The sequence below is a fragment of the Schistocerca cancellata genome, chromosome 1 (genome assembly GCF_023864275.1).
Source record: "Schistocerca cancellata isolate TAMUIC-IGC-003103 chromosome 1, iqSchCanc2.1, whole genome shotgun sequence".
NCBI lineage: Eukaryota > Metazoa > Arthropoda > Insecta > Orthoptera > Acrididae > Schistocerca > Schistocerca cancellata.
Genome location: NC_064626.1, coordinates 869,588,103 through 869,615,809, shown reverse-complemented (window position 1 = coordinate 869,615,809; position 27,707 = coordinate 869,588,103). Strand labels below are relative to the sequence as shown.

General features: G+C 40.9%; 1 protein-coding gene across 2 annotated transcripts in view; it reads right to left on the bottom strand.

Moving 5' to 3' along the window:
• Positions 1 to 27,707, bottom strand: part of LOC126189875 (E3 ubiquitin-protein ligase TRIM37-like) — a 293,715-nt gene that overhangs the window by 199,338 nt on the left and 66,670 nt on the right. For both annotated transcript variants that reach the window (XM_049930977.1, XM_049930976.1), the window contains exons 6-8: positions 21,790 to 21,969; positions 11,198 to 11,312; positions 6,400 to 6,572 (exon numbers count right to left, since the gene is read on the bottom strand). In XM_049930977.1, the coding sequence (XP_049786934.1) occupies positions 6,400 to 6,572; positions 11,198 to 11,312; positions 21,790 to 21,969 (468 nt within the window). The remainder of the gene's footprint in view (positions 1 to 6,399; positions 6,573 to 11,197; positions 11,313 to 21,789; positions 21,970 to 27,707) is intronic.

Sequence of the window (27,707 nt, the reverse complement as noted above, 5' to 3'; positions counted from 1 at the left end):
TTCACAGGAGAATCATGTCAAAGGTACTGCCTGTGTGAATCCTGTAGATGTCATTAAAAGGGATAGATGATAAATGCCCTGATGATAGATTGGATGAATGTAGTTTGGAGCAGACTTTGTTTAACACAGGGAAAATAATGTTGCTGGATTCTTTCAGGGGACAACTCACCCAGGAAGTTAAGGATCAAAGAACAAGAAAGACCTGTTAAATTAATGGCTGTTGCGGTGAACAGATCTTTCAAGGCTCTGCTATTACAGCTTTACAGTGAATGGTTTTTTCAAGATGATCAGAGCCTCACTGAAGGAGGAAGTTAACAAAACCCTCTACATTTATATCTACATAATTACTCTGGAATTCATGCTTAAGTACGCAGCATTTTGTGCCAGTGCATTATTACTGCCTAGACCAGAATCTCAAGTGAATCTATAATGATATCTTTACATACAATGCCATGAATGGCTCATAGTTATGGACAGAAAACATTTTTTTTATTTTACATCTAATTTCGGTGTTGCCGTTAGTCAGATCCGGAGTTACCTTGTGATGCCAAATTCATGACTGACTTTTATTGCCGAATCTGGAGTCATTACTTTTGCCAAATTCGGTGGATTTTTTCGTCTTTTGTAAATTTCAAATTTTTATGCCAATTTTGCTGTTTTTTGCCAGTTTAATTTCATACTTTTCTTTTTTTGGTTTTATTTTTGCCAAATTTGAGTTTTATTTTTTTACCAAATTCGGTGCTTTTTGCCAAAGCCGAAGTTATTGTTTGACAAACCATATTTGATTTTTTGCTCATTATTTTTTGCCAAACTGTGTTACTTTTTGCCATTTTTTTGGGAAATATGCTGCTATTTTTTGCCACACTCGCTGCTTTTTTTACAGTCTCGGTGTTTTCTCTAATTCTGGAGCTTGTTTCCTGTTTCAGTACAATCTTTTCCAATGCCATTTCCAGTGCTATGTATTTTGCCACTTTTGGTATTAGTTTTGACATCACATCATAGTTATGTGAGAAATGACCGTTCATTTTAAGATTATACATGAACCTCCAGCTTGAGGAAATAAGATGTCAAAATGCAATTTCAACATTCAGTTATGAAAATCGCTTACTGCCATCCTCATTTTTTAAATGTGAGAATAACAAATTTCTCTGAATTTCATAAAAATTGCCAAATTCATACTATTTTGTTAAAAATCACTACTTTCATGTTATTTTTTGCGTTATCATTTTTGTGAAATTTTCCTGTCCCTACTAATAACACGACAAAATATGAGAGAAGTGTAGAGTGAAAGAAATGGCAGTAGGCTTAAAAATGAAGATGATGATACCAGTGTTGAAGATGATTAAAAGTTAGTGGCACCACAGACTACTGGTTTACATAGTGAATAAAGAAAGGTTCAAGATAAAAATGAATGTAAACTATTACTTTCTGTTTGTTTTGTTCCTCCCTGTACAAACGAGATGTGAACACTCAATAGCTTAAGTTTAAATAGATAGAATGTTGACTTTTAGGCAGAAACTTTATATTAATAAAACAGTTTGTAATTCTAATTAATAAGAATAGGGTAAAAATAAAAATTTGTAGAAAGGCTTTAAAAAATGTCATCTTACATTCAGGATCATCTTATACACTGATCAGCACTAAAAATGCAACACTTCAATTTCACACAACTGAAATTTTTTTTAAATTTATGACCCTTTTGCCACTAATCCACTATCTCGTGATGGAATATGATGGTACAGTCCAGCCTTAGGACCCAACAATGAAAAAAGAAAGATAATTATAAACAAATTTAACAAATTAAGCCAGAGATAAATGCTTCAAGGATATTTTGAGTAAGCTCATAAAGATAATGCACATCTGTTTTGATGTTATACGCTTCACACTTTACTTCACAAACCTCGGAGACGATCTTGGAGATCTCTGTTCACATCTTCAAAGGCTTGTATTGCCACTTCTTGCACCAATAATGGCATCCAACCTTTCAGGCAAGCTCTTGATTAATACAGTAATGTCCTGTTGATGAATCAGATCCCATTCTTCCAGGAGGGTGTTCTGTAGGTCCTGTAGGGTTTATGGATAGTGCTAACGGGCTCTGCTCCCCTGCTCATCCCAAATGCGCTCAATAGGATTCAAATCAGGGCTTCGAGCATGTCAGCCCATAACACGAATTACTGTTTCATCCAATAATTTCTGTACAATTCTTGCAACTTGTGGGGCTTCTATTGTCGTGAATTAGTATAAAATAATCAGCAATAAATTGAGAGAAAGGCACAACATGCTCCAGAATGATTTCCTCCACGTGTGGCAAGGCTTCCATGCTCCAAGAAGACCAAATTCGTCCTTGCAGCTGTATCGATTCCTACCCACATCATCACAGACCCACCCCGAAAATGCGTCCTGGATGAGAATGTGCATGGGGATAACGTTTCCCCTGGTCTTCTCAAGACCATCTCTGTTCTGTCAGGTGATTGGAGGCCAAATAATGACTTATCAGTGAACAACACTTTATCACATTGTTGTACTGTTCAGCCAAAATGTGAAATGTAGTTAAGCTGTGCAACACTCTCTGGTGAGTTTGGACCTTTAGCAGGTCTTCTGGTTTGAAGATTGGCTTCTTCCAGTCTTCTATGACAGTTTCTCTCACCCCTCAAACACAGTAGAGTCAATTTCATGCTTCAATAGCAGTGGTGTAACAGGCGTGCAGAACTTGAAGTTGTAAGAAGCGGTTATCTATCTCTGATGTTGCTCTTCTTGGGCCCCTTCCTGGTCTCCTTGCAAAGCCTTTGTACGATTCTGGAAATCATGAAAAGTCTAGTACTCAACACTTCTGCGACTTAATGCTTGCTGCAGCCATCTTTCTCCAAAGCAACAGCATTCATAGCTTGTTCAGGGCTTAACGGCCTGTTTACTCCAGAAAGCTGATTATGGCAATCACAGAAAGTTCCTATTAACACATGTGATTGAAAGGGGAAGAATTCAAGGTGCATTAATAAGCACTACAAGAGTGTGAAAATATTATTCGCTCACATTCAGTGATGTGTTTTCCAGGTTGTGTGGGAAACAACAACTGAGGCTAACAACACTTCATTGGTTGCTCGCAAAGCAACACCAATAACATACCCTGTCTCAAAAACTTGATTGAATTGCATCACTTTGACTAAATAGATAATTACATAATGATTACACATCATTTATTGAATGTTGCATTTTTTGTGCCAGTCAGCGTAGTAGCATAAATACACTACTGGCCATTAAAACTGCTACACCAAGAAGAAATGCAGATGATAACAAAGGTATTCATGGGACAAATATATTATACTAGAACTGACATGTGATTACATTTTCATGCAATTTGGGTGCATAGATCCTGAGAAATCAGTACCCAGAACAACCACCTCTGGCCGTAATAATGGCCTTGATACGCCTGGGCATTGAGTCAAACAGAGCTTGGATGGCGTGTACAGGTACAGCTGCCCATGCAGCTTCAACATGATATCACAGTTCATCAAGAGTAGTGACTGGCGTATTGTGACAAGCCAGTGGCTCGGCCACCATTGACCAGGCGTTTTCAATTGGCTGGAGAATGTGCTGGCCACGGCAGCAGGCTAACATTTTCTGTATCCAGAAAGGCTCATACAGGACCTGCAACATGCGGTCGTGCATTATCCTGCTGAATAGGGTTTCGCAGGGATCGAATAAAGGGTAGAGCCAAGGGTCGTAACACATCTGAAATGTAACATCCACCTTTCAAAGTGCCATCAATGCGAGCAAGAGGTGACCGAGACGTGTAACCAATGGCACCCATACCATCATGCAGGGTGATACGCCAGTATGGCGATGATGAATACATGCTTCCAATGTGCATTCACCGCGATGTCGCCAAACACGGATGCGACCATCATGATGCTGTACACAGAACCTGGATTCATCCGAAAAAATGACGTATTGCCATTCGTGCACCCACGTTCGTTGTTGAGTACACCATCGCAGGCACTCCCGTTTGTAATGCAGCGTCAAGGGTAACCGCAGCCATGGTCTCTGAGCTGATAGTCCATGCTGCTGCAAACTTCGTCGAACTGTTTGTGCAGATCCGTTACAGCCATGCGGATAAGATGCCCATCATCTCGACTGCTAGTGATACGAGGCCGTGGGATCCAGCACAGCATTCCATATTACCCTCCTGAACTCACTGATTCCATATTCTGCTAACAGTCATTGGATCTTAGAGACCAATGCGAGCAGCAGTGTCACAATATGATAAACCACAATCGCAATAGGCTACAATCCGACCTTTATCAAAGTCAGAAACGTGATGGTACGCACTTCTCCTCCTTACACGAGGCATCACAACAACGTTTCACCAGGCAATGTCGGTCAACTGCTGTTTGTGTGAGAGAAATCTGTTGGAAACTTTCCTCATGTCAGCACGTTGTAGGTGTCGCCACCAGCCCCAACCTTGTGTGAATGCTCTGAAAGCTGATCATTTTCATATCACAGCATCCTCTTCCTGTCGGCTAAGTTTCACGTCTGTAGCACGTCATCTTCATGGTGTACCAATTTTGATGGCCAGTAGTGTACGATATGTCTGGAGTCATCAGAGTCAGGATGGATTGCTTCAGGATATTGTCTTAAAAACTGTACAAAATTTTAAAAGAAAAGAAATGCCAGTTGTTACTAAGGCTTGAATTTTTAGGTGCTAAAATTAAGAAACTACTTATTTCTTATGCTTAAAAATACTTGAAATATATGCCCAAAAAAGTAAATGCATTTTATTGCAATTAAATTTCTTCATGTGAAATTGAATGATGTGCGGTACTCAGAAACACAATTCATCCTCAAGTTATCTATCACAAATAAAATGATGATTATCCCTAAACACTGTCTTATACTGGGAAAATGAGTGCTCCTGGCCACAAGATGTCAATCTGGCAACTTTATAGCAGAGCACATCCCTCTCACTCATATCGTATTTTTGACAGCCAATTAACATGTTTGAAATTCTGCACAGTTTGAAAACCAATTTTGTAGCATTTGTCCTGTAGATCCACTAAGATTTAAGTTTTCTTTTGACATCATGAACATGCTGAACTGTTTCTGACAGAAGGATTCTCCCCTTTCCAAGTTTGTCAGCTGTGCTGCTATGGAAACCCATTTATCAGATATACAGGGTGACAATTATTGAACTACATGAAAAAATGTAAATTAGTTACAAAATATGGTATGTACGCACTTTATTCAACATGTAAACATCTCTACAGATATTCATATTTAGGTTATGACGTATTTGCTATGCCTGCCATCATCAGCAATGATGTGGGAAGTCCGAGACCACACATTTTGTTTCAAACATTAAGGAGACAGGACGAACACTTTCTGTTCAAACACAAGAAAACAATGATGTTGTGTGTGAGAATGTGACCATAAGTCCCAGAAAATTGGCTCACTGACAAGCTCAACAATTGAATTTATCACCAAGTTCACTGCATGAAATCCTTTCAAAAGATCTGAAAATCCATGTGTACAAGATTCAACTTACACAAGAGTTGGAGCCTGCAGATCATTGAAAGAGACATCAATTTGCTCAATTGGTCTTGGCTTGACAAGTGGAGAGCGAGAACTTTACAAAAAAGAACAATTTTTTTGAGATGAGGTGCATTCACACACACGACTATGAACGCCAACTGGTGAATGCTGGCTCTGTACAGCAAATTAACCTCAGTTTTTATGTCAATAATTTAAACTGTTATTTAAGCAGTGAAATAACTGATGATGGCCAAAGTAGAGAGGATATAAAATGGAGACTGGCAATAGCAAGAAAGTATATCTGTGGAAGAGAAATCTATTACATTCAAATATTGATTTAAGTGTTAGGAAGTCTTTTCTGAAAGAATTTGTATGGAGTGTTGCCATGTATGGAAGTGAAACATAGATGATGAACAGTTTAGACAAGACGATAAAAGAAGCATCTGAAATATGGTGCTACAAAAGAATGCTTATGATTAGATGGGTTAATCACAAAACTAATGAGGACATACTGGATAAAATCGATGAAAAAAGAAATTGTGGTACAAACTGAGTAGAAGAAGGGATCAGTTGATAGGGCACACTCTGGGACATCAGGAGATCACCAATTTAGTATTGGAAGGCAGTGTCAGGGATGAAAATTGTAGAGGGAGACCAAGAGACACTACGCAGATTCACAAGGATGTAAGTTGCAGTAGTTATTTTGAGATAAAGAGTTTCATGCAGGACAGAGTAGCAAGCAAAGCTGCATCAAACCCCTCTTCAGACTGAAGACAACAACAACAACAACAACAACAACAACAAGATTAAATTTAGCGAACAGCATTTCTTCCGCACTTTGCACTTGAATTATTTTTTATCAAAGAAATGTACCTGGTTGCAGATGATTCTCTTCCTAGCTGTGCAGGTGGTGATGCGACAGGTGATGTTGGCACATTTCTGCTAGTAGAAGTCACTCTTGGAGTTGAAGCAGATGGTGATGTCACTGCACTTTCTGCCCATGCCACTGTTGCATTATTATTTCGTGCCATTTCAGCAGCTAACTTCTGCATAACACAGGCACAAAATGCTCAATATCAATCAAGAGTACGTAAAAGAAAAATAGAGAGATGAAGTTGCTAATAGAGACATTGTAAACAGTTTTATTTTGTGTTTTACTATTTTCTACTGGTATAATACAGCTGCAGTGCTTTTTCTGGGTGTTTGTTTTTGACACACTCACACAACGTAAATTACTCAAAATAACTTATACTCAAACAGAGCTATCTAATACGAGCAATTGCTTCCTATCAGTTGAATATTAAGTTAATCAATTATTTTCTCTCAACTGCCATTAAAATTCTGCATTTAGCTATTTACTACAGTGTCAGTGTCATGTTCAATCGAGAGGCTCTTCCAGAATATAAACTGACACACAGTTTTGTATTTACAGATATGCTTAACCATTCTTAAACGCATTATCTCTCCCAAAGGTTTGAGAAGAGAGTTATTACTGCAACAGGTCTACATTTATCAAAATCTGTCACAGTCACCAACTTCAAAAGGTGCATATTTCATATTAGATGAAAATGTCAAGTCTGGCTGAGAAAGGAAGGATAGAGATATGACACCTCTCAGAAACATAGTTCAATTGGCTTCCTGTTGATCGCACCATTGAAGGACCCTTGCAAAGGAAACAATGGAGACCTCAGTAGCAGCAGAGGCAAAAAAGGAGACACTTCTAATGCTTTTCACAAGACATATCCCATTTCTCTCAGGGGCAAACACAGACTGAACAAGTAGTGTTGTACCCCCAATGGGAAGCTACAAAAAATATCTAACTTACAAGAAGTGGCTGATTTAGGCTAGGCAACCTCATCCTCACACTGAAAGGAACAGCATACTACCACATTACAATCTCTCAAGGAATACATGGCATGACTTCTCACATACAAGACTCTGGAAGCAAAGCTTTCCTCACTTGCCTCTGCAGCAAGGGAACATACTGAGAGAGAATACTCACAACAGGAAGAAGAAAAACTGAGAAAGGATCAAAACTGGAACATGGAACACACCAAAGCTACTGCAGAAATGGAAGTCAAGAGACTGCCACAAAAGAGGGGAAAAAGAACATTCTCGGTGTACTTAGCACTTTTGTGAGTTGCAATCTGGAGCAAATGCTGAAACAAACTAGTGACTACCAGCTATACTACTTGGGAGTGGAAAAGAGTGGAGCAAATGGTGTTGGAAATTTGTTAGGATACAAACTAAATGCTATAAATGAAGCAGGCAAAAAGGAATATAAACGTCTCAAAGATGGGATTGACAGGAAGTGCAAAATGGCTAAGCAGGGATGGCTAGATAACAAATGTAAGGATGTAGAGGCATATATCACTAGGGTAAGACAGATACTGCCTACAGGAAAATTAAAGAGACCTTTGGAGAAAAGAGAACCACTTGTATGAATATCAAGGGACCAGGTGGAAACCCAGTTCTAAGCACAGAAGAGAAAGCAGAAAGGTGGAAGGAGTATATAGAGGGTCTATATAAGGGTTATGTACTTAACATTCCATTAGAACTACTGACGGCCTTGGAAGAGCCGGTCCTGACAAAACTCTACCATCTGGTGAGGAAGATGTATGAGACAGGCGAAATACCCTCAGACTTCAAGAAGAATATAATAATTCCAATCCCAAAGAAAACAGGTGTTGACAGATGTGAAAATTACCAAACTATCAGTTTAATAAGTCACGGATGCTAAACACTAACGCAAATTCATTGCACACGAATGGCAACACTGGTAGAAGCCGCCCTCCGGGAAGATCAGTTTGGATTCCATAGAAATCTTTGAACACGTGAGGCAATACTGACCCTACGATTTACCTTAGAAGCTAGATTAAGAAAAGGCAAACCTACATTTCTAGCATTAAGACTTAGAGAAAGCTTTTGACAATGTTGACTGGAATACTCTTTCAAATTCTGAAGGTGGCAGGTGTAAAATACAGGGAGCGAAAGGCTATTTACAATTTGTACAGAAATTAGATGGCAGTGATAAGAGTCGAGGGGCATGAAAGGGAAGCAGGGGTTGGGAAGGGAGTGAGACAGGGTTGTAACCTATCCCCGATGTTATTCAATCTGTATATTGAGCAAGCAGTAAAGGAAACAAAAGAAAAATTTGGAGTAGGAATTAAAATCCATGGAGAAGAAATAAAAACTTTGAGGTTCGCCGATGACATCATAATTCTGTCAGAGACAGCAAAGGACTTGGAAGCGCAGTTGAACAGAATGGATAGTGTCTTGAAAGGAGGATATAAGATGAACATCAACAAAAGCAAAATGAGGATAATGGAATGTAGTTGAATTAAGTCAGGTGATGCTGAGGGAATTAGATTAGGAAATGAGACACTTAAAGTAGTAAAGGAGTTTTGCTATTTGGGGAGCAAAATAACTGATGATGGTCGAAGTAGAGAGGATATAAAATGTAGACTGGCAATGGCAAGGAAAGCGTTTCTGAAGAAGAAAAATTTGTTAACATCGAATATGGATTTAAGTATCAGGAAGTCATTTCTGAAAGTATTTGTATGGAGTGTAGCCATGTATGGAAGTGAAACATGGACGGTAAATAGTTTGGACAAGAAGAGAATAGAAGCTTTCGAAATGTGGTGCTACAGAAGAATGCTGAAGATTAGATGGGTAGATCACATAACTAATGAGGAAGTATTGAATAGGATTGGGGAGAAGAGAAGTTTGTGGCACACCTTGACCAGAAGAAGGGATCGGTTGGTAGGACATGTTCTGAGGCATCAAGGGATCACCTATTTAGTATTGGAGGGCAGCGTGGAGGGTAAAAATCGTAGAGGGAGACCAAGAGATGAATACACTAAGCAGATTCAGAAGGATGTAGGTTGCGGTAGGTACTGGGAGATGAAGAAGCTTGCACGGGATAGAGTAGCATGGAGAGCTGCATCAAACCAGTCTCAGGACTGAAGACCACAACAACAACAACAGTTTCCCCCAGGTGCCAAAAGCTTTTACCCTGTGATGATAACAATTAATATTATAGTAGTTATGTCCTAGAGAAAGTAAGTTTCCCATATTGCTTTGTTTTGAGGTTAGTCAACGACAATGAGGGGGGGGGGGGAGAGGGGCATAGCGTGGGCGTGGCGAGAGGGGCGTAACGGGGGCGGGGCGAGAGGGGCGCAGCGGGGGCGGGGCGAGAGGGGCGCAGCGGGGGCGGGGCGAGAGGGGCGCAGCGGGGGCGGGGCGAGAGGGGCGTAGCGGGGGCGGGGCGAGAGGGGCGTAGCGGGGGCGGGGCGAGAGGGGCGTAGCGGGGGCGGGGCGAGAGGGGCGTAGTGGGGCGGGGCGAGAGGGGCGTAGTGGGGCGGGCGAGAGGGGCGTAGCGGGGGCGGGGGAGAGGGGCATAGCGGGGGCGGGGGAGAGGGGCGTAGCGGGGCGGGGGAGAGGGGCGTAGCGGGGGCGAGGGAGAGGGGCGTAGCGGGGGTGGGGGAGAGTGGCGTAGCGGGGACGGTGGAGAGGGGCGTAGCGGGCGCGGGTGAGAGAGAGAGAGAGAGAGAGAGAGAGAGAGAGAGAGAGAGAGAGAGAGAGAGAGAGAGAGACTTTTGTTACCAAGGTTAATGGAGTACTATCTCATATGCTGGGGCATTGTCAAGCAGTACAGGAGCCATAGCGCATGGCAGACTGACGGAAGACAAATGATACCAGCACACTTAATGCCAACCAAATTGCGTGCGACACATGGGGTACTCCTACATCAAGTTTGAGCAAGCACTATCACATACCATAATATCGAAGGGATACCATGATTATCTTTATTTGGAGATACCACTATCACCATATCTAGAGTGGTGAACTATAGATTGATAACAGACCACTATCCACTATTATGGATTGTAACAGGGGATGGAAAGGTCACCATGCAACAAGCCAGTCAAGAATTTCATGCTGAGCAGTGAACACTGATGAACAGCCATACTATTTACAACTACCTATTCTCTATTGGTTACTGAAGCCACTACTACAGACTTTTACCTTTGCTTGCTGAATATGTGCTGGGTACAAGTATGTGCAGATGATGACGATGATGATGATGATGAATACCAAGGGCATCATTAAAGTAGGCAGCAGAGATGTGAAGGGGTGGGGGGGGGGGGGGGGGGAATATTATTATATGAAATGAATGGGGTCTCTGGTACATTCATTATTGCCCGTCACTGGCAACTGCTACATTAATTTTATGTCTCATCATGTGCAGCTCTTTATTTGCCGACATCATCTTGCAGGTGGTCTAGACCTTCAGCCTTAGACACTGGAAGATCCCATTTTTCCCCAACTGTTCCAAAAGAGGTTTTAGGAGCACATCACAAACATGGCGGTGCTCTAGGACCCTTTCACACCTCGATTCCACCACCACCACCACCACCACCACCACAATTTGTGTTGGCAACTGACTAATGCCAACAGATTGGGATGGCTCTACAAAGTATCACAGAGATATGTTGCTGCAGTCATCATAATGAAAGAGGTTTCTACGCACTATGAAGTATAACTCTATAATTCAACTGATCAGAAATGTATTCACTAAAACCAATTACAGACAGCTCAAAGATCAATATCTGTATTACAATAGAGGTCAATACATTACACAATGTGTACCAAACAACAAAACACTCACCTCTTTCAGTTCATTAATCTGAGCAAGATACTGACTCTGCACAGTAGTAAGGTGGTGGATATACCACTGCTGGTCACGACATCTCTGGAAAAATGTTGGAGGACGGACTTGGAACCTACGCAAGAAAAAGTGAAAGTAACTGTAGTGCCTCACTTTGTTAAATCAAGTATAACAAAATATTTTCACCTTTTACAGTTTTTCCAATAAACAAAAAACCCATTGATGATGGCACAGAGGTGTTGAAAAAGCAGTGTGTTTGCAAAGAGCTGGAACTCACGTCCTATAATAATTGTAGTGTCTTTTCTATTCTGAATCACACGAGGAAATGTAAATTATGCAAGTCCATTTTAATTCTTAGAAACATGGAACAATACATGACTTTAAGAATTGTAGTATTCCTTGCAAATTTTGGGCAGCAAGTTCAGTATTTTACTGCAAAGTGTTCACATCACAATCGGTGCAAAGCCTTTGCTATTAACAGTGATAGTATAGATAAAAGGATGTGTATGTCAACTGTGAATACTGGGAAGAAACAAAGATGGGGAAGAAAGAGTTACTGATGAATCAAGATCAAAGGAAGTTAAAAAAGAAAGAAAGGAAAAGACAGATTGCTACCTGTAAGAAGAAGCGTCAAGTTGCAGACAGGCACAATAAAAAGACACTCACACATAGCTTTTGGCCACAGCCTTTGTCAGTAAAAAACATGTGCACATGCCCCCCCCCCCCCCCCCCCCCCACACACACACACACACACACGACCACCAACTCCAGCATCTCGGGCTGCAATGCAACATCATGTGGGATGCAAGCAGCAATCTGTAGGGGGTGGGAAGGGGAAGGGATAGTAGTGTACAGGTGGGGAGAGAGACGAACGCTGTCTGGCAGAGGGTGCAAGGACTAGACTGCCCACAAGCGCTGCGTCAGGAGGTTGTGAGGCAGGGAGGTGGGGAAAAAGGAGCAAAAACGCGAGAGGAGTGGGGAAAGATGGGCAGATGCATTGGCAAAGGACTGTGTATAAACAGGGTGGGAAATGAAAATGGGGGAGGAGATGATGGGAGGAGTGGGGGTGGGAGGGGAAATGGCGTGGGAGATCTGTTTGTGGACTAGGTATGGAGGTTAGTGCCTGTCTGTGAAAGCCTTGCTGAGACCCTCAACATACTAATCAAGGGAGTTTTTGTCACTGCAGATACGCTGTCCCCAAACAGACAGGCCATGTGGGAGGGATTTTTTGGTGTGAAAGGAATGACATGGACGAGCATTCCAGGCAGCACCTCCATAAGTTATCTTACCTGCTAAAATCCTACTTCTGCCTCGGAGCACCACTATCCAACCCCTACTGCACCCACAGTGTTCCTCCTCATCCATCCCTCATAGCAGCTTTACCCTGTGTAGCTGACCACCTCAACTTTCCACATCCCCAAAACTCCCTACCAACTGTAACACCAAAAATGCAGGATGCATGGCGCCTGCTATCGATATATAACTTTTTTTCTGAATTGTATGTAAATATTTGTAATTTAAATGCTTTCTTTTAATAAGTAAGGACATTGCTTCACTGTATGTGTACACTTAGGTAGAAGTCTGTTGACGTTTCATTGTATTTATCTGTGTTTTACTGTGAAACTTATAAGCTCCAGGAGAAAGCCAAAGGAATTGTTATTTGCATCGACTAGCAACGATAATAGCAGTGCTTGTGTGTTGTAAAATCTTTTGGTAGGGAGTTGTTGCATACAGCACACGGAGAGAGTGGGAGATGGGTTCCAGCACTTTTAGTGTGCGGAAGTGTGGTGTTAACGCTTTCACAGTAGAGTGTACCATTTCGGCGGCATCATGTATACGCACTGGCCAGATGTCTAGTGCAGGGGGACATACAGTGGATGGATGGAAGAGGCTGTATTAATTACAATTGCCCGTTCCTGTAATTAAGTCATGGCTCCACAATATGCTACCGTCTTCAACAAGAGCAGCAGTTCCAGCAACACAGTTTCATCATCGGCTCCGAGTTTCGTCATATGCACAGCACTGAAGTAAGACTGTTCATTGGTAGAAGGTACTAACGGCCAACCCAGCAGCACAACTGAATGTGATTTGATTGGATTTATTTAAATAATAATCAATTAAACTCAGGGCGATTGTGTCCTCATTGCCCCCAGACACTGTTACCAAGCAGGATCCTTGTTCCTTTTTTTCCCTAATATGCTAAGTGAGTGTCATAAGAAACAAATGAATAGTTACAGCCAGTTTATTAATGAATAATTTCTCTTTTAAGAATTTTAGCCTCAGCCTACTTCCAATTAACTGTTGTACAACAGAGGCTTCAGTATATGACTATAGTAAAGCAATTTCATTTTTTACGTTTGAGAATCAATCACTGGAAAAAATCCAAATCTAAAGAAATACACAAATTAAGAGTGTGGAAGTTTTATTTATTTTACATATAGCTAGGAGCACATGGCTGTTTGGTTTGGTATGTATTCTAGTATTTAATTCTGTTCAAATCAGTAAAAAAAGAAAGAAAAAAGGCTCAGTTGTTCAGACAATAATATGAAATCCAATTTGCAAAATAAGTGTTGGCAAAGTAAAAAGTGCTTTTTTTTTTCAAAATTTCTTTGATGACATTATGCTGAGGTCACTGAAAGTCATTGTTCCCGTAATGAAGTTCAGTACTAACATACAGTTTAATTGCATATTTTCAAATCATTACTCGATTGCTTTTTTCAAAATTTAATGCCAAACATAATGTAAAGGTGACTTCTCAGTTTTCTATATCATTACATACTCACTTAAAATTAGAGTAAAAAACACTCAAAAACATGGCAACCTTTAGTAGCCATGTCACTGTTTAATAATACATGTTTTTCTTTCCCATCATCTTGTAGTACAAGATTTTGGATGTAAATTGCCCTAGTGGGTTGGCGACCATTAATTACTTCCTATGTGTAACTTTTGGATTCATGATCAGTGATACCCCTTTCTGTCCAGTGTTGTTTGTGAGTGAAAGCACAAAATAACTTTCATTTTCCAAATTATAGCCTTGTTCGGTTTAATTAATTTTATTTTTAGTGGACTTTCCATCAGAAGGGTCGGTCGTACACTTTCCTCCTAGTTATTGGTATCACTTCTTCAGAAAAGATAGCCTTACACAATTAGAAAAAAATCCATTAGGCATACACGTGATCCACGGTCATATTTTATATCGCAAGCAGGATAGGCTGATTAGTAAGAAGGACGTTACACAACCCTCCATCAAATTCAAATCCAGAGCCAAAACATTCCCGTAACATTGTTGTTAACCTTTCCACCAAAAGCCTCAGCCCCACAGAAGTTAGTCCTATCCAAATGCCTCACCTTTAGCCCTACACCTATTTTAGCCCACCCATGCTGGACTTATCAAAGATTTACTCTCCTCCTCCTGACCCCACAATGGACCCCCAACCACAACCAACCTAATTCCAACATTGAACCTTATCTCTTCCAGCTCATACCACCATCCACCATCCACCATATTCTATCTCCCCCCCCCCCCCCCCCCCAATCATCTGCTGGTCAACTTAACCTCATCATCGTTCCCCAGGTCCCTTCCTCAAAACACTAACCTTCAACCTTTCAGTAGAAGAAATAACAGCTTACACAACCTCAAAACGAATCCTCAATCATCTACCTGTAGACAAAGGTCTCACCACTGTTGTTATGAATCATAGTGACCACCTGGCAGAAGGCCGATCCCATCCCAGATGTCCAACACAAACTTAAATCCTGCTTAAAACCTTAGGCCTTTCCCAGAACATCTCCTCTGAATCCATCCCTTCTCACCCCTATGACACCTCACACAACCACTTTCTACATGCTCCCCAAAATTCACAAATCCAACAACCCTGGACGTCCCACTGTGGCTGGTTATTGTGCCCCCACTGAAAGAGTTTCGGCCCTCATTGACCAACACCTCCAACCAGTTTCCCGTAATTTAGCCTCCCACATCAAAGACATGGACCACTTCCTTCACAGACTGTCTACCCCCTTACCTTCTTGATCCCTGCTCGTCACTGTTAAAGCCATGTCCCTAGACACCAACATCCGTCATGCCCATAGTCTTACCACTATAGAACACTACCTTTCCCAATGTCCTTAAAACTCCAAACCCATTACCTCATTCACCTTACTAACTTGATCCTAACCTACAACTACTTCTCATTTGAAGGGAAGGTATACAAACAAATTCGCGGCACAGCCAGGGGACCCCCAAGGCAAACTCCTATGACAACACTTTGTGAGCCATCTACAACAGACCTTTCTAGCTTCCCAAAACACCAAACCCCTAGTCTGGTTCAGGTTCACTGATGATATCTTCATGATCTGGACTCAGGGCCAAGACACCCTATCTTCATTCCTTCATAACCTCAACACCTCCCCTACCTGCTACATGTGGTCCACCTCAACCCAGCATGCCACCTTCCTAGATGTTGACCAGCTGCTCCCTGATGGCTCCATCTGCACCTCTGTCCACATTAAAACCCACCAATCACCAACAGTACCTGCATTTTGACAGCTTTCATCCCTTTCACACAAAAACATCTCTCCCTTATAGTACGGCTACCTATGGATGGTGTATTTGCAGTGACAAAAATTAACCTTGCTCAGTATGCTGAGGGTCTCACCAAGGCCTTCAAGAGACAGGCACCATACCTCAGACTAGTCCACAAACAGATCTCCCATGCCATTTCCTCTCACATCCCCAATTCTCCCACCACCCACAAGTCTGTGTCACAAAGGAGTGTCCTCTTCATCACCCAGTACCATCTCGGACTGGAACAACTGAACCACATCATTTGCGAGAGCTTTGATTACCTATCATTATGCCCTGAAATGAGGGACATCGTACCAGAGATACTTCTCGACCCTTCTAAAGTGGTGTTCCATTCATTGCCCACCCAACCTCCACAACATCCTAGGCCATTCCTATGCCACTCCCAATCCCAACCCCCTTGCCTGAGGATCATATCCCTGTAGAAGACCCATGTGCAAAACTTGCCCAATCCCTCCACCCTGCATTTCCTATTCCAGCACTGTCACAGGTTTTTCCTACCGCATCAAGGGTCGACCACCTGTCAAAGCAGCCATGTCATTTACCAACTCTGCTGCAATCTTTGCACAGCTTTTTATATTGGTATGACTACCAAGCAGCTGTCCACCATGATGAATGGTCACCACTAAACTGTGGCCAAGAGCACAGTAGACAACCCTGTGGCACAGCATGCAGCTGAACATAACACACTTAATCTCAACGGCTGTTTCATTACCCAAGCCATCTGGATCCTTTCCTCCACCAACAGTTTTTCTGAACTGCACAGGTGGGAGTTATCCTTAGAACACATTCTTCACTCCCATAATTATCTCAGCCTCAACCTACGGTAACATACTGTCCCCACACCCTCCAACCAACTGTTTCCCACCCCCTCTATCCTATCATCTCATCTCATCTCATCTTCCACCCTGTTTATTTGCAGCCCTCTGCCAGTGCATCCACCTGTCTATCCCTGCTCCTTTTTTCCCCCCTGCCTTCCAGCCTCCTGATGCTTTGCCTATTGGTAGTCTAATCCCTGCACACTCCACCAGACAGCATTTGTCTCTCTCCCCACCCACACTCTACTATCCCTTTCCCTTCTCCACACCCTCCAGATGCTGCTTGCATCCCACATGATGTTGCATTCTGGCCTGAGATGCTGGAGTTGGCGGATGTGTGTGCATGAGGTATGCTTTCCCCACTCCTTGTGTGTTTTTTCTCCTTTTTCCCCACCTCCCTGCCTCACAACTTCCTGATGCCGCGCTTGTTGGCAGTCTAGTCCTTGCACCCTCTGCCAGACAGCGTTGTTCGTCTCTCCCCACCTGTAGACTACTATTCCTACCCCTTCCCACCCCCTACAGATTGCTGCTCGCATCCCACACAATGTTGCATTGCAGCCCGAGATGCTGGAGTTGGTGGTGTGTGCGTGCGCGTGCGTGTCCGCATTTTTTACTGACAAAGGCTGGAGCCAAAAACCAATGTGTAAGAGTCTTTTTATTGTGCCTGTCTGCAATTTGATGTTCCTTCTTATGGTTAACAATCTGTTTTTTTTTCCCTTTCTTTCTTTCTTTAACTTCCTTTGATCTTGATTCATCAGTAACTCTTTCTTCCCCATCTTTTTTTCTTCCCAGTATTCACAGTTGACATACATATTCTTTTATCAATACAATCACAGTTAACAGGAAAAGGCTTTACACCGATTGTGATTTGAACACTGGCAGTAAAATACTGAACTTGGTGCCCAAAATTTGCAAGGAATACTACAATTCTTAAAGTCATGTATTGTTCCATGTCACTAAGAATTAAAATGGACTTGCTTTACAGTCTGACTGTTATGTCTTGCCTAGCGAGATTACAGCATTCATGAAATGCTCAGAACAAACGCGAAGTACCATGATGCATGGTGACTCAATGAACACAAAGTGTCAACCTAAGCAGTGACGAAAGAGTCCCTAAGCTTGTCAGGAACAAACACAAAACTAAAAGCAGATGTTGCAAAGTATTCACACTTGAATGCAAGCAAGCAAAGATCAAAGTAAACAAGAATCCTAGCTAGTGCTAGCAAGTGACCGAGCATTGAGTTTGCAGGGTCACCCAAGGAAAGCTAAGCTTCCAAAGGCATTGCCCAATGTACACGACACTTCCACTGCTTACAGTGGAATTGCGGGTGAATTTTACTCTCTACTGTAAATAACTGCTCATCTGACTTATAGGAGTCTGGTGTCAATACCAAATCCTCCACATCATAAGGCACATAGGGCTGAAAATGCCTCAGCTTGTGCCAGAGTTATGCAGTGAAGGGACAAGTGGCCATGGGGATCTCCACCAGGGCTTCCACCTGGGAACAATCCACTGGAATGTTTGGGGCAATGCCAAGGCTGTGGTAGCCTGACTGCTGGTCATGAACCAACAAGGAGGGGGATACACAATCTGATAGCTAGTTTGAAGACGGAAGGAAGTATTCCACTTCCATCAGATCCCCCACCCACCCGGCTAAAGGGACTCCTGGACGACATGTTTCAGCAGGCATGGGTGTAAGTTACACTGTCAGCGAGAGAGCACCTAGAGTTCCTGCTGCTAATAAGCCAAGCACACTATTCATTTGTTATATATTTTTATGAGCTTCAAACAGGAGCGACTTCAGTAATATATAGGAAATGTGATTGCTGTGTACAAAGGCGACTTGCAGTCAATGAGGATGATAGGATTATGACGAGGACAGCAGAACACCCAGTCCCTGGGCGAAGAAAATTCAACGACCCAGCCGGGAATCGAACCCGGGCCCAGAGAATTGACAACCCGTCATGCTGACCCCTCAGTTACTGGGGCATCGACTCCAGGCTGTGTTGGCTTCCATCACACAGCTTGAGGCTACAGCCAAGGGGCATCACTGTGGGGGGTCGTACGCAGGGATGCGAGGGATGTCTAGCACGTCTCGTATGTCCCCCAATTGGTCCACTGCTGTGGCCTTCCCGGGTACTGCCTACACTGAGGTTGATCCCTCACCTGCGGTCAAGTGGGAGATCATATAATAACTGTCATGCCCAACACTTACATAAATAGTTGCAGTGATAGTCGCCCTTGGTTATACTTGTGAATTCATGTACTTGCTCACCTATCTGTACTGTTATAGCACTTTTATCTGACAATAGACTCAAGTGACAAGATCTTCAGTTAAAGGAGAAGTTGTTGAAACTGCTGAGTTGAATATCCGAGCACATGGAGACAGCAAGTTCGGGGACGTCGTCATAAGACCAACTAGCAAGTTTACCGCCAAGTTTACAGTTTATTTCTGATCTCTGGTCCACACCTTTGTCCATATTATACCACTAACCACCAACCGTGCCTGCATTTTGACAGCAGCACCCATTGCACACCAAAAAATCCCTTGCATACAGGTGATCACACATGGACGGCATATCTGTAGTGATGTGAATTTCCTCATCCAGTGTACTGACGGTCTTATTCAGGCATTCACTGACATACACTACTTCCTTAAAACTATACCACCAACAGATTTCCATTGCAATATACTCACACACTCCTAATTTCCAACCATCATCAAGAATCAGCTGCAATGGAGCACCCTTGTCACCCAATGTCACCCCAGACTCCAGTAAGTGAACCATATTCTTCGCCAGGGTTTTGATTATCTATCATCACAACTAGATATGAGGGACTTCTTACCCAATATCCTAGCCACCCCAGTCATCCACACAACCTACACAACAGCCTGGTCCATCCCTATGCCACTCCTAATCCCAACCACCTTGACACTGGGGTCATAGTGCTGTAGAAGACCCAAGTGAAAGACCTGCCCAGTTCACCCACCCAGTGCATCCTCCTCCAGCACTGTCACAGGCTCAGCCCATACCACGAGAGGCAGGGCCATTTTGAGAGCAGCCATGTCATATAACAGCTCTGCTGCAATTTCTGCACAGAATTTTATGTAGGCATGACCACCAACCAGCCGGCACCAGAATGAACGGCTAAGCCAAACTGTAGCCAAGAACAAAGTTGAGCACCAGCAGCACAACAATCTGTCAAGCACAACATGCCTGAGTTCAGTGACTGATTCACAACCCATGACATCTGGTTCCTTCCCTCCGGCACCAGCTATTCTGAATTACATAGTTGGGAGTTATCCTGCAATACACCCTTTGCTCCCATAATCTTCCTGGCCTCAATCTCTACTAACCCTCTGTCCCCTCATCCTCTACCCAACAGTTTTAAAATCTGTCCTTTCACCCCCTCCCAATCCATGCCCCCAAGTCACCATCATGCACTGCAACTCACAGGCATGCACTGCATGCAAAGCCCATGCACCTGCCACATCTCTCTCCTGCTTTCCTGTCCTGCACTGCTGCTGCCTCCCACCCAGCTGCTAGCTGCCTGTCCCCAAACCCCTCCTGTTTCCTGCCTATTTCTGCCTCTACCCACTCCACTAAAGACAACACCCATCCCAGCCTACATGCAGAAACACCATCCCAGCATTATGTGCCCATCCAGCAAAATGTAGGTGAATGACTCAGCACTTCTGCTCTTCAGTGAATGTTCTCCTTTACTCCTAAAATTATTTGCATTCTGCTGGTACTTTCTTTAATCTATATTACAGAAATTAATGTAGATAACTGTAGATATAATGCTTATTATGAAATTCTTTAGTAAAAACTCCAAATCTCAACACTTTATTGTTCATTACAGGCTTTGTATACAGCATTTATTTATGCACCACAAAAGTATTATAATGCAATCCTAGTAGCATGTGTGTCTGTTACAATGCTTATGACAAGAACTACTGTGACATTGCTGGTGTTGCATCCAAGAACGTAAGTTTCCAAAGATGGTTAATTAAACGAAAACCTATTGTAGATTTTAAGATTGCAATTTGGACTGTTTCGAATAAAATATTTTAAAGGCATGATTTCAGTTAAATGAACGGTACATTACACAATATGATTTATATGAGTATTTTAGATGTGCAAGATCATGTAAGGGTAACAGTAATTCATAAAATGAAATATAAGACTCAGATCTGTTTATCTGATCATAGTGCTGTAATCAGTCTTTTAAAAAATGAACGAGCAGCCCATGAAATGGCTGCGTAATTGACTCTGGGATGCTGAGTAAGAACAGCAGCCCTTAAATTCCCTGTACCCATAGCATCCAGATCTTACAATGCTTGCCCAAGATATGAGTGACCTGTCTTCTTCCTGGACAGTGCGTAGTTTGCCTGAGTTGTACTCCAGCATACTCCCTTCCAGTGGCTGACTGATGTCACACAAGTTCTGTACTATAAACAATCAGACTATTACAGAGTTGTCATTGGTCTCATTACAAGAAATATCTTGTGCATCTGTTCCTGCAGTCTTTGTGCTGACTATTGTTCAGGTTACCTGGGTTGCTGGATTACTCTTTTGAAGGCAGTTTCTTACAGTCTGGATTAGCACAGTCAATCCCACTGGCTCTAAAACTGCACTGCATTGTTCAGTCTTGTTCTCGTTTCCCTATAAGTCATACCTTCTGCATGGAAATATTTAACTTGCACCAACCAATGATGATTTTCTACAACATTGCAAGTTCTCAATAATGTTGGTGAACTTCTCATTCAAAATAAGTGTTCGTGAGTTAATAAGCATGGAAATGACCCTTTTTAAGACCACAAACAAAGCACATGGTCTATAACAGACTGAACATGCATAACACATACATTCACTCTGTTAAATGCTGTTTACAACTGATAAGGTATAGCTTTTTGAACTATTAGTTAGTTTCTTGGAGAGTAGAGAAGGTTTGTTTGAGGATGGTATAAAGGAAGAGCAAGTCAGTCAGATACCAGTTTGAGAGGAACCTAAAAGTATTGAGGACAATGGTACACACATTACATCAGACTGATTCCAAGATCTGGCTCCAAACTTCACAAACCTATGAAAAAAAAAAAATTCCAGTGTACCATGCATTCTACAGGATAAGCCCGTTAGGCACAAAAATGTTTTAAAAAATAAGGCTGGAAAATAAAATATACACTCACCTTAGAATTAGAGTATCATTCTCTGTGTTTAAATAACCCTCACTGGCAAGTAGATCAAGACGGAAGAATCGGTTGTAGCCCCAACATTCTCCAATCTCAAAATCTGATGCAAATTCACGGACAATATTCTTGCTAGCATCAACTGAGCCTTGATGAATCATTTCAACTCTATATTCGTATCTGTATTTGAAAAATAAAACATGTTTAAACATAACGTTCTTAATCAAACTTTTGTTACACAATAGCACTCAGGTTCATAACTTAATTTGTATAAACACCTATTACTCCACATTATACTATTGCTTGACGAGCAGATATTATCTATCCATTACACTGTATTACTCCAGATTGCATTTCATATCTTTTGATTTCCTTTTCAACAAAATCTTTGGGCCGTACAACAGCTCATTAGTATTGCACATAACACACTCCCTGCACTCTTCACTTATCTCATGTTGTAAAAACCACAGTCAGAGGTTATAAAACTTAGGCTTGAACATTCTTGACGGTTTTCAACTATTTTCATTCCTATATACTCCACCTCTGCCTCGGTCCCAACAAGTTAGTGTGACATTCATCAGTTAATCACCTCTCTAGAATACAATACTAAGTACACTTGTACCCCAAGGGTAGCAGTTAGTCTAAAGACAGAAGAAATTTTCTTGGCTTGCATTGAGAGGAGATACGATACTTTAAACTTCATGATCACCAAACTTTGTACTCATACTACAGTCCACACCCATGTCACAGGAAGGCGATACAATTTTCAATTGTTCCGTGCATTCCTCTCCATTAACCACTGGCACCCAATAAGATTTAATTCTCTTTCCGAGCGCCCAGCCGCGAGTTAAAGCTGTCTAAGCTAGAATCTCTTCTACAGACTGTGCTGTTGCCATACTTCAAGATCACACAATTTCATTCACCGAGAAACTGAATTATTTATTCAACTGTCAACGATGTTTTTTGCAGCAACTGTGAATGTGTATCTGCAAATATGTTAGTGTAATTCCAAAATAAATACATCAGGTGTTGGGAACACACGTCAAGTATTCCACAAACAAGCAGTGGAGTTATTTACCTGTTTATAACTTTTTAAATTGTTAGTCTCCCAGTGAGACTCCCACTGTTAACATTTTGAAGAGAGAAGAATGGACTGCAGAGCCTGTGATGTCAGCAAAATAACTGTACAGTGAAATCTAAATTAAAGGATCAGAGCTGTAGAAATATCAAGAAATATTTGTTTCGCATTACCTGGAAAGCATTAAAATAGCAAGGAACATAACACAACTGTATGGTTTTGACAAGAATTTTTTAATGCACTCCATGTTTGAAATGTAAATAAATAGTGAAATCCATTGCCACAAAAACTTGTCAGAATTATGCATGAGAAAATTAGATTAAAGATAACAGTCAATGCAAAGAATTTTGGATGACACTGGTTTCAAATATGATGGAAGAAAGTTTTTAATGGAAACCAATGACACAGCAGCAGCACAAGCCACATTCCTGAGACAGATGCACAAAATAAGAAGGTATTCCAACAATGTACTACCTTGAGTTAAACCCAGGTGAATCAGAACAGATTACCACCATTCAGAAATTAATCATGTCACTCTCAATAAGTGATTCACTGAACTGTTCTTGCCATAGCTCTCTCCAAATTCAGCCACTGTAATGGATAATGCCAGTTATCTTTCACCTGTTATTAAGAAAACACTTGGCATGAACAACAGGAAAGCAGTTATTGTGCTCTGGGTTAAAAATAAAAATATTTTGCACTGTTTAAGCCAGACTCATGCCTAACTTCCATTCTGCATCTCATTAATTTAATCAAATCATGTGAGAAAACATATGAACTTGACTTACTTGCAATGTGAATGTAGTCACATAGTTATGCATTTACTGCCAGTGCAATCCAACTGAATTATCTTTCACAAAGATTAAAGGTTATGTGACAGGGAAAAAAAAGAAGCATTCCGGGTAACAGACATTGATTTGCTTGTGCACTGACAACAGACAACAGCTCCCCTTCAATGTGGGCAACTTGTGTGTGGCAAACTGAAAAGCTTCAGAAAGAGGATTCTGATAGACACATGAAGATGTATGTAAGCCTCTAACAACCACATGGTTCAGACAAACTCAGATATCAGTGACAAAGGTACTTTTTTGTAGACTCTGGAAAAATGTCTGAAAATGTTTTTTTGTTTCAAAATATCAGTAGTCTTTATTGACTGGGAATTTGTAACCTACAAAGTGCGGTGATGTTCACTTGTTATGAGTGACATAACTACAATTTTCTATATTGTTAGCTAACTTTTAGCTTTAAGCTTTTCCCAATGTACACTGTGCTTTAATAACTCACAAGTTTGACATTCTGCCCCCGACATTTTCAAGGCATGAATTAGAAAACGCCATAAACTGACCTGTCGAGATAAGGTGGTTTTCGATGAACTCAACATGTAGCATTCCCTCAAGCTGTCTGAAGAAAATGGTTAGTAGTTTGCTTGTTCCATGGTCATAAATGTGGTCTCTCAGTGTTATGTGGTACAAGAGAGTTTATATTCATAATGCTCTTCTACTAGTTACCTTGCCTTAATCTTTGCAATACCTGTAATTTTCTACACAATGATTTACATTTCACAACATTCACACACACTCCTAGACACAAGTTACAAAACTGCACACTTCCAAACAAATTCTTTGGAATAGAAGGAGTTGTTAAGCAAATAAAATTATTTCAGTTTATGTTTGAAGTTAATTTTACTATCCATTATATTCTTCACTTCAATGAGTAAGCTGTCAATGATTTTTGTAGCTGAATACAACAATCATTTCTGTGCAACATTATGGATTCTTGATTGCTGTAAAGAATTCCTTCTGTATTATTGTAGCGAAGAACGTTACTGTTATTTTCAAATTGCAATTCATAATTGAAAACAAGCTTCATACAAGTAGTAAATGTGCTGTAATGTGGTGATTGTTGGGCCTAACTAATAACGAACTGTCTTCAAAAGGTTCTTGAGTGGTGGACATCATATATTGTTCTTCTTACACACTTGTGTGCAACAAAAACTTTGTTCCTCTAAGAAGAGTTACCAAAGAATATGAAGCAACAATAAATTAGTGAATGAAAGCAGAGAAATTAAGTCTGCTATTATCCGCAACAAAAAAAGTTACAAAATTTTAACACTTAAGATCTGTAACATGTGAAATCCAATTTTGGTTCTTATTAGAAGGCAACTGTGTAAGTTATTACATTTCTACTTATAATGCAGTCCAAATCAGACTAAAATAACAAATATTGTAGGTGGTTTCAATGACCTTATAGTTTTACAATCTTATTTTCGAGAAAAATTGTATTTTAAGTCTTTAAAAAAAAACTGCATCAGCTGTTCTCGTTTTTTGACATGATGCTGGCTGCAGCTGTGGAACAGCTGATGCAGAGCCATGAAGATGTGGAGTAAGATTTCTCCAGTGTAGATGATTGTTCAAAACTTGTTACAACATTTGTTATTTTCCTCACAGATTTGAACATATAACATACCACAGTTAAATGAACCTGGTTGTTATCCGCAACAACATGATACCTTCCATGCTTCCCTATCTTCCACTTCCTCCTCCTCCTCCTATTCTCTATTATTTATCTACTGAATAACTGGTCAGAAGTGCCTCTATATGGCTGAAAACCACATTGCTATTCTCCTAGGATATTTTCAGGGCACTTCTTTATCCTTTCATTTAGCACCCTGCAAAATAGCTTGTACACTGTATTCAATGAAGTTATGCCTCTCTAATTTTCACAAGCTAAGTTTTTTTTTCCTTTCTTATATGTAGGACATATTATTAGAGTTCAGGCATGCTTTCTTTTCCCATATATTATTTATAAACCAAGCCTTACATTACCACCAAATTTTATAAGTTCCGGCACTATTCCATCTTCACAAGGTGCACGATTATTTTTCACTTTATAGATCACTGACTCAGTCTCCACCAATGTTGGTATTTTTGCTTCTTCCCTTTTATCTTCTCTTGTCTATATATTCTCCTTCTGTCCTTGTGACTCTCTTGATACCCGGTCTGAGTTGGTACTGAGTGTATCTTCAAAGTATTCTGCCCATCTCCACAATATTTTTTGTTCATCTCTGATTATCTTACTATTTATATTTTTACACGCATTTTGGATGGGTTGAATTTTTTTTATCATCTTCCTTATTCAATGACAGAATTTTCGTATCTCATTCTGTTGCTTTAGTTCCTCTCTCACTTGAAATTTTGCTTTCAGTCATTCCTTTTTCTTACATATCCTATGAGCATACTTCATATACCCCCGCAGTTCTTCCTGTCTCTTTCTGCAGCATTCTAAGTCTTCCTGCATTTTTATAGTCTATTGATAGTCTACATTCATCATCAAACTATTAATTTCTTTCCTTTCTTCTGCAGCCTCTTTCACTACTTTCTCGGTCCCATTCCATCTGCCTTGATTTTCCATTGTTTCTTCGCTGGCCATTGGGACATTTAATTTTTATTTGGTATGCTTTAACAATTGTGAGATCATTCAGTTTTGCTATATTCAAATCTGCTGTTTTGCCATTCCGATTTAATGTATTACTGCTAACTTCTCTCTCACTATGGCATTTACAGTGTAGTGGTCTTAATCACAGTTTGGATCCCTGCAGCACTGTCTCTCTGTGAGTGATGTGGCATACCATGCTTCTACTAAGACATGATCTATTTGGTTAACTATGCTACATACACCTGATTTGCATGTTCCAAGATGTATTCTTTTGTGTGGAAAACACATATTCCTCATAAGTAAACGATTTCTAGCACCAAATTACTTTTTTCATGTAATGTGCATCTCCCCGATACTCTTCCATATTCATTTTGTCTGATCTGTGCATTAAATCTCCCACACCAAGCAATAGGTAGTAGTTTTGTACTTTACTACAGATACTTTCAAGGCCTTCATAAAACTGTTCTTTTATTCTTTCTTCTTCTTCTTCTTCTTCTTCTTCTTCTTCTTTCTCTATTGGTGTGTATGCTGTTATTGTTTTAGTTCTGAATTTTCCTTTTACTTTCAGTTTGCTGAAAGACTTTTCCTAATCTCTGTTGTTATTATAAATATTTTAGTTTGCCCTGTTCTTTTTCTGGTCCCCAGTACAGCAGAGAATAATGAGGCATTTCTACCTGCACTTGCCCTGGTTACCTCACTTCCTACAATGCCACAATACAATCTCTTCAGCTATTTCTTTCATCCATCCAGGTTTCAACATCGTTTGTAGGTTCTAAGTAACTACTGCCAAATCTTCTGTCCTCTTTCCTTGCTGAATTCGTGTTCTGCATGTCCCAGCCATTATCCGACACACTTATTGTGGTTTGGTAATATGACATTTCTACAGTGCTGGGTTATTGGGCCCATGCCCAAATTCCACCCTGCAGAATGTGGATTTTTATGTTTTGAGATACAATTTGTCTGGTTCCTCTGCCAAAACCACTCCGGCTTTGGTGACCCTGCCGATAGCAATGCTTCTGCCGGCCCAGCCCTTGACTTCAACAGAGCATGAAAAAGCTTCGCACCCAGCACTGAAGGTACCTTCGATAAGTTGGTGTCCCACAGGAAGGCAAAATGTAATTTGTTTACATTTAAAATATCTGTTTGCCTTTCAGTGACAAAGTCCACATAATGAAATAATGCTATACTCTGTCAAATTAATTAGAAATTTAGTAGAATATAGTGCTCCAAAATGATTTTAAAATCTGAAGCAATCATAGACACAAAATATATAATTAAAGGCATGAAGCCAGAAACAAATTATGATACTTCATTTCAGAACAAGGAGGTTTAACAGATTAATTCAAGCAACAAGTTCACCGAATTCAAAAAAATGAAGATCATGCAAATAAGGATGAACCGAGCA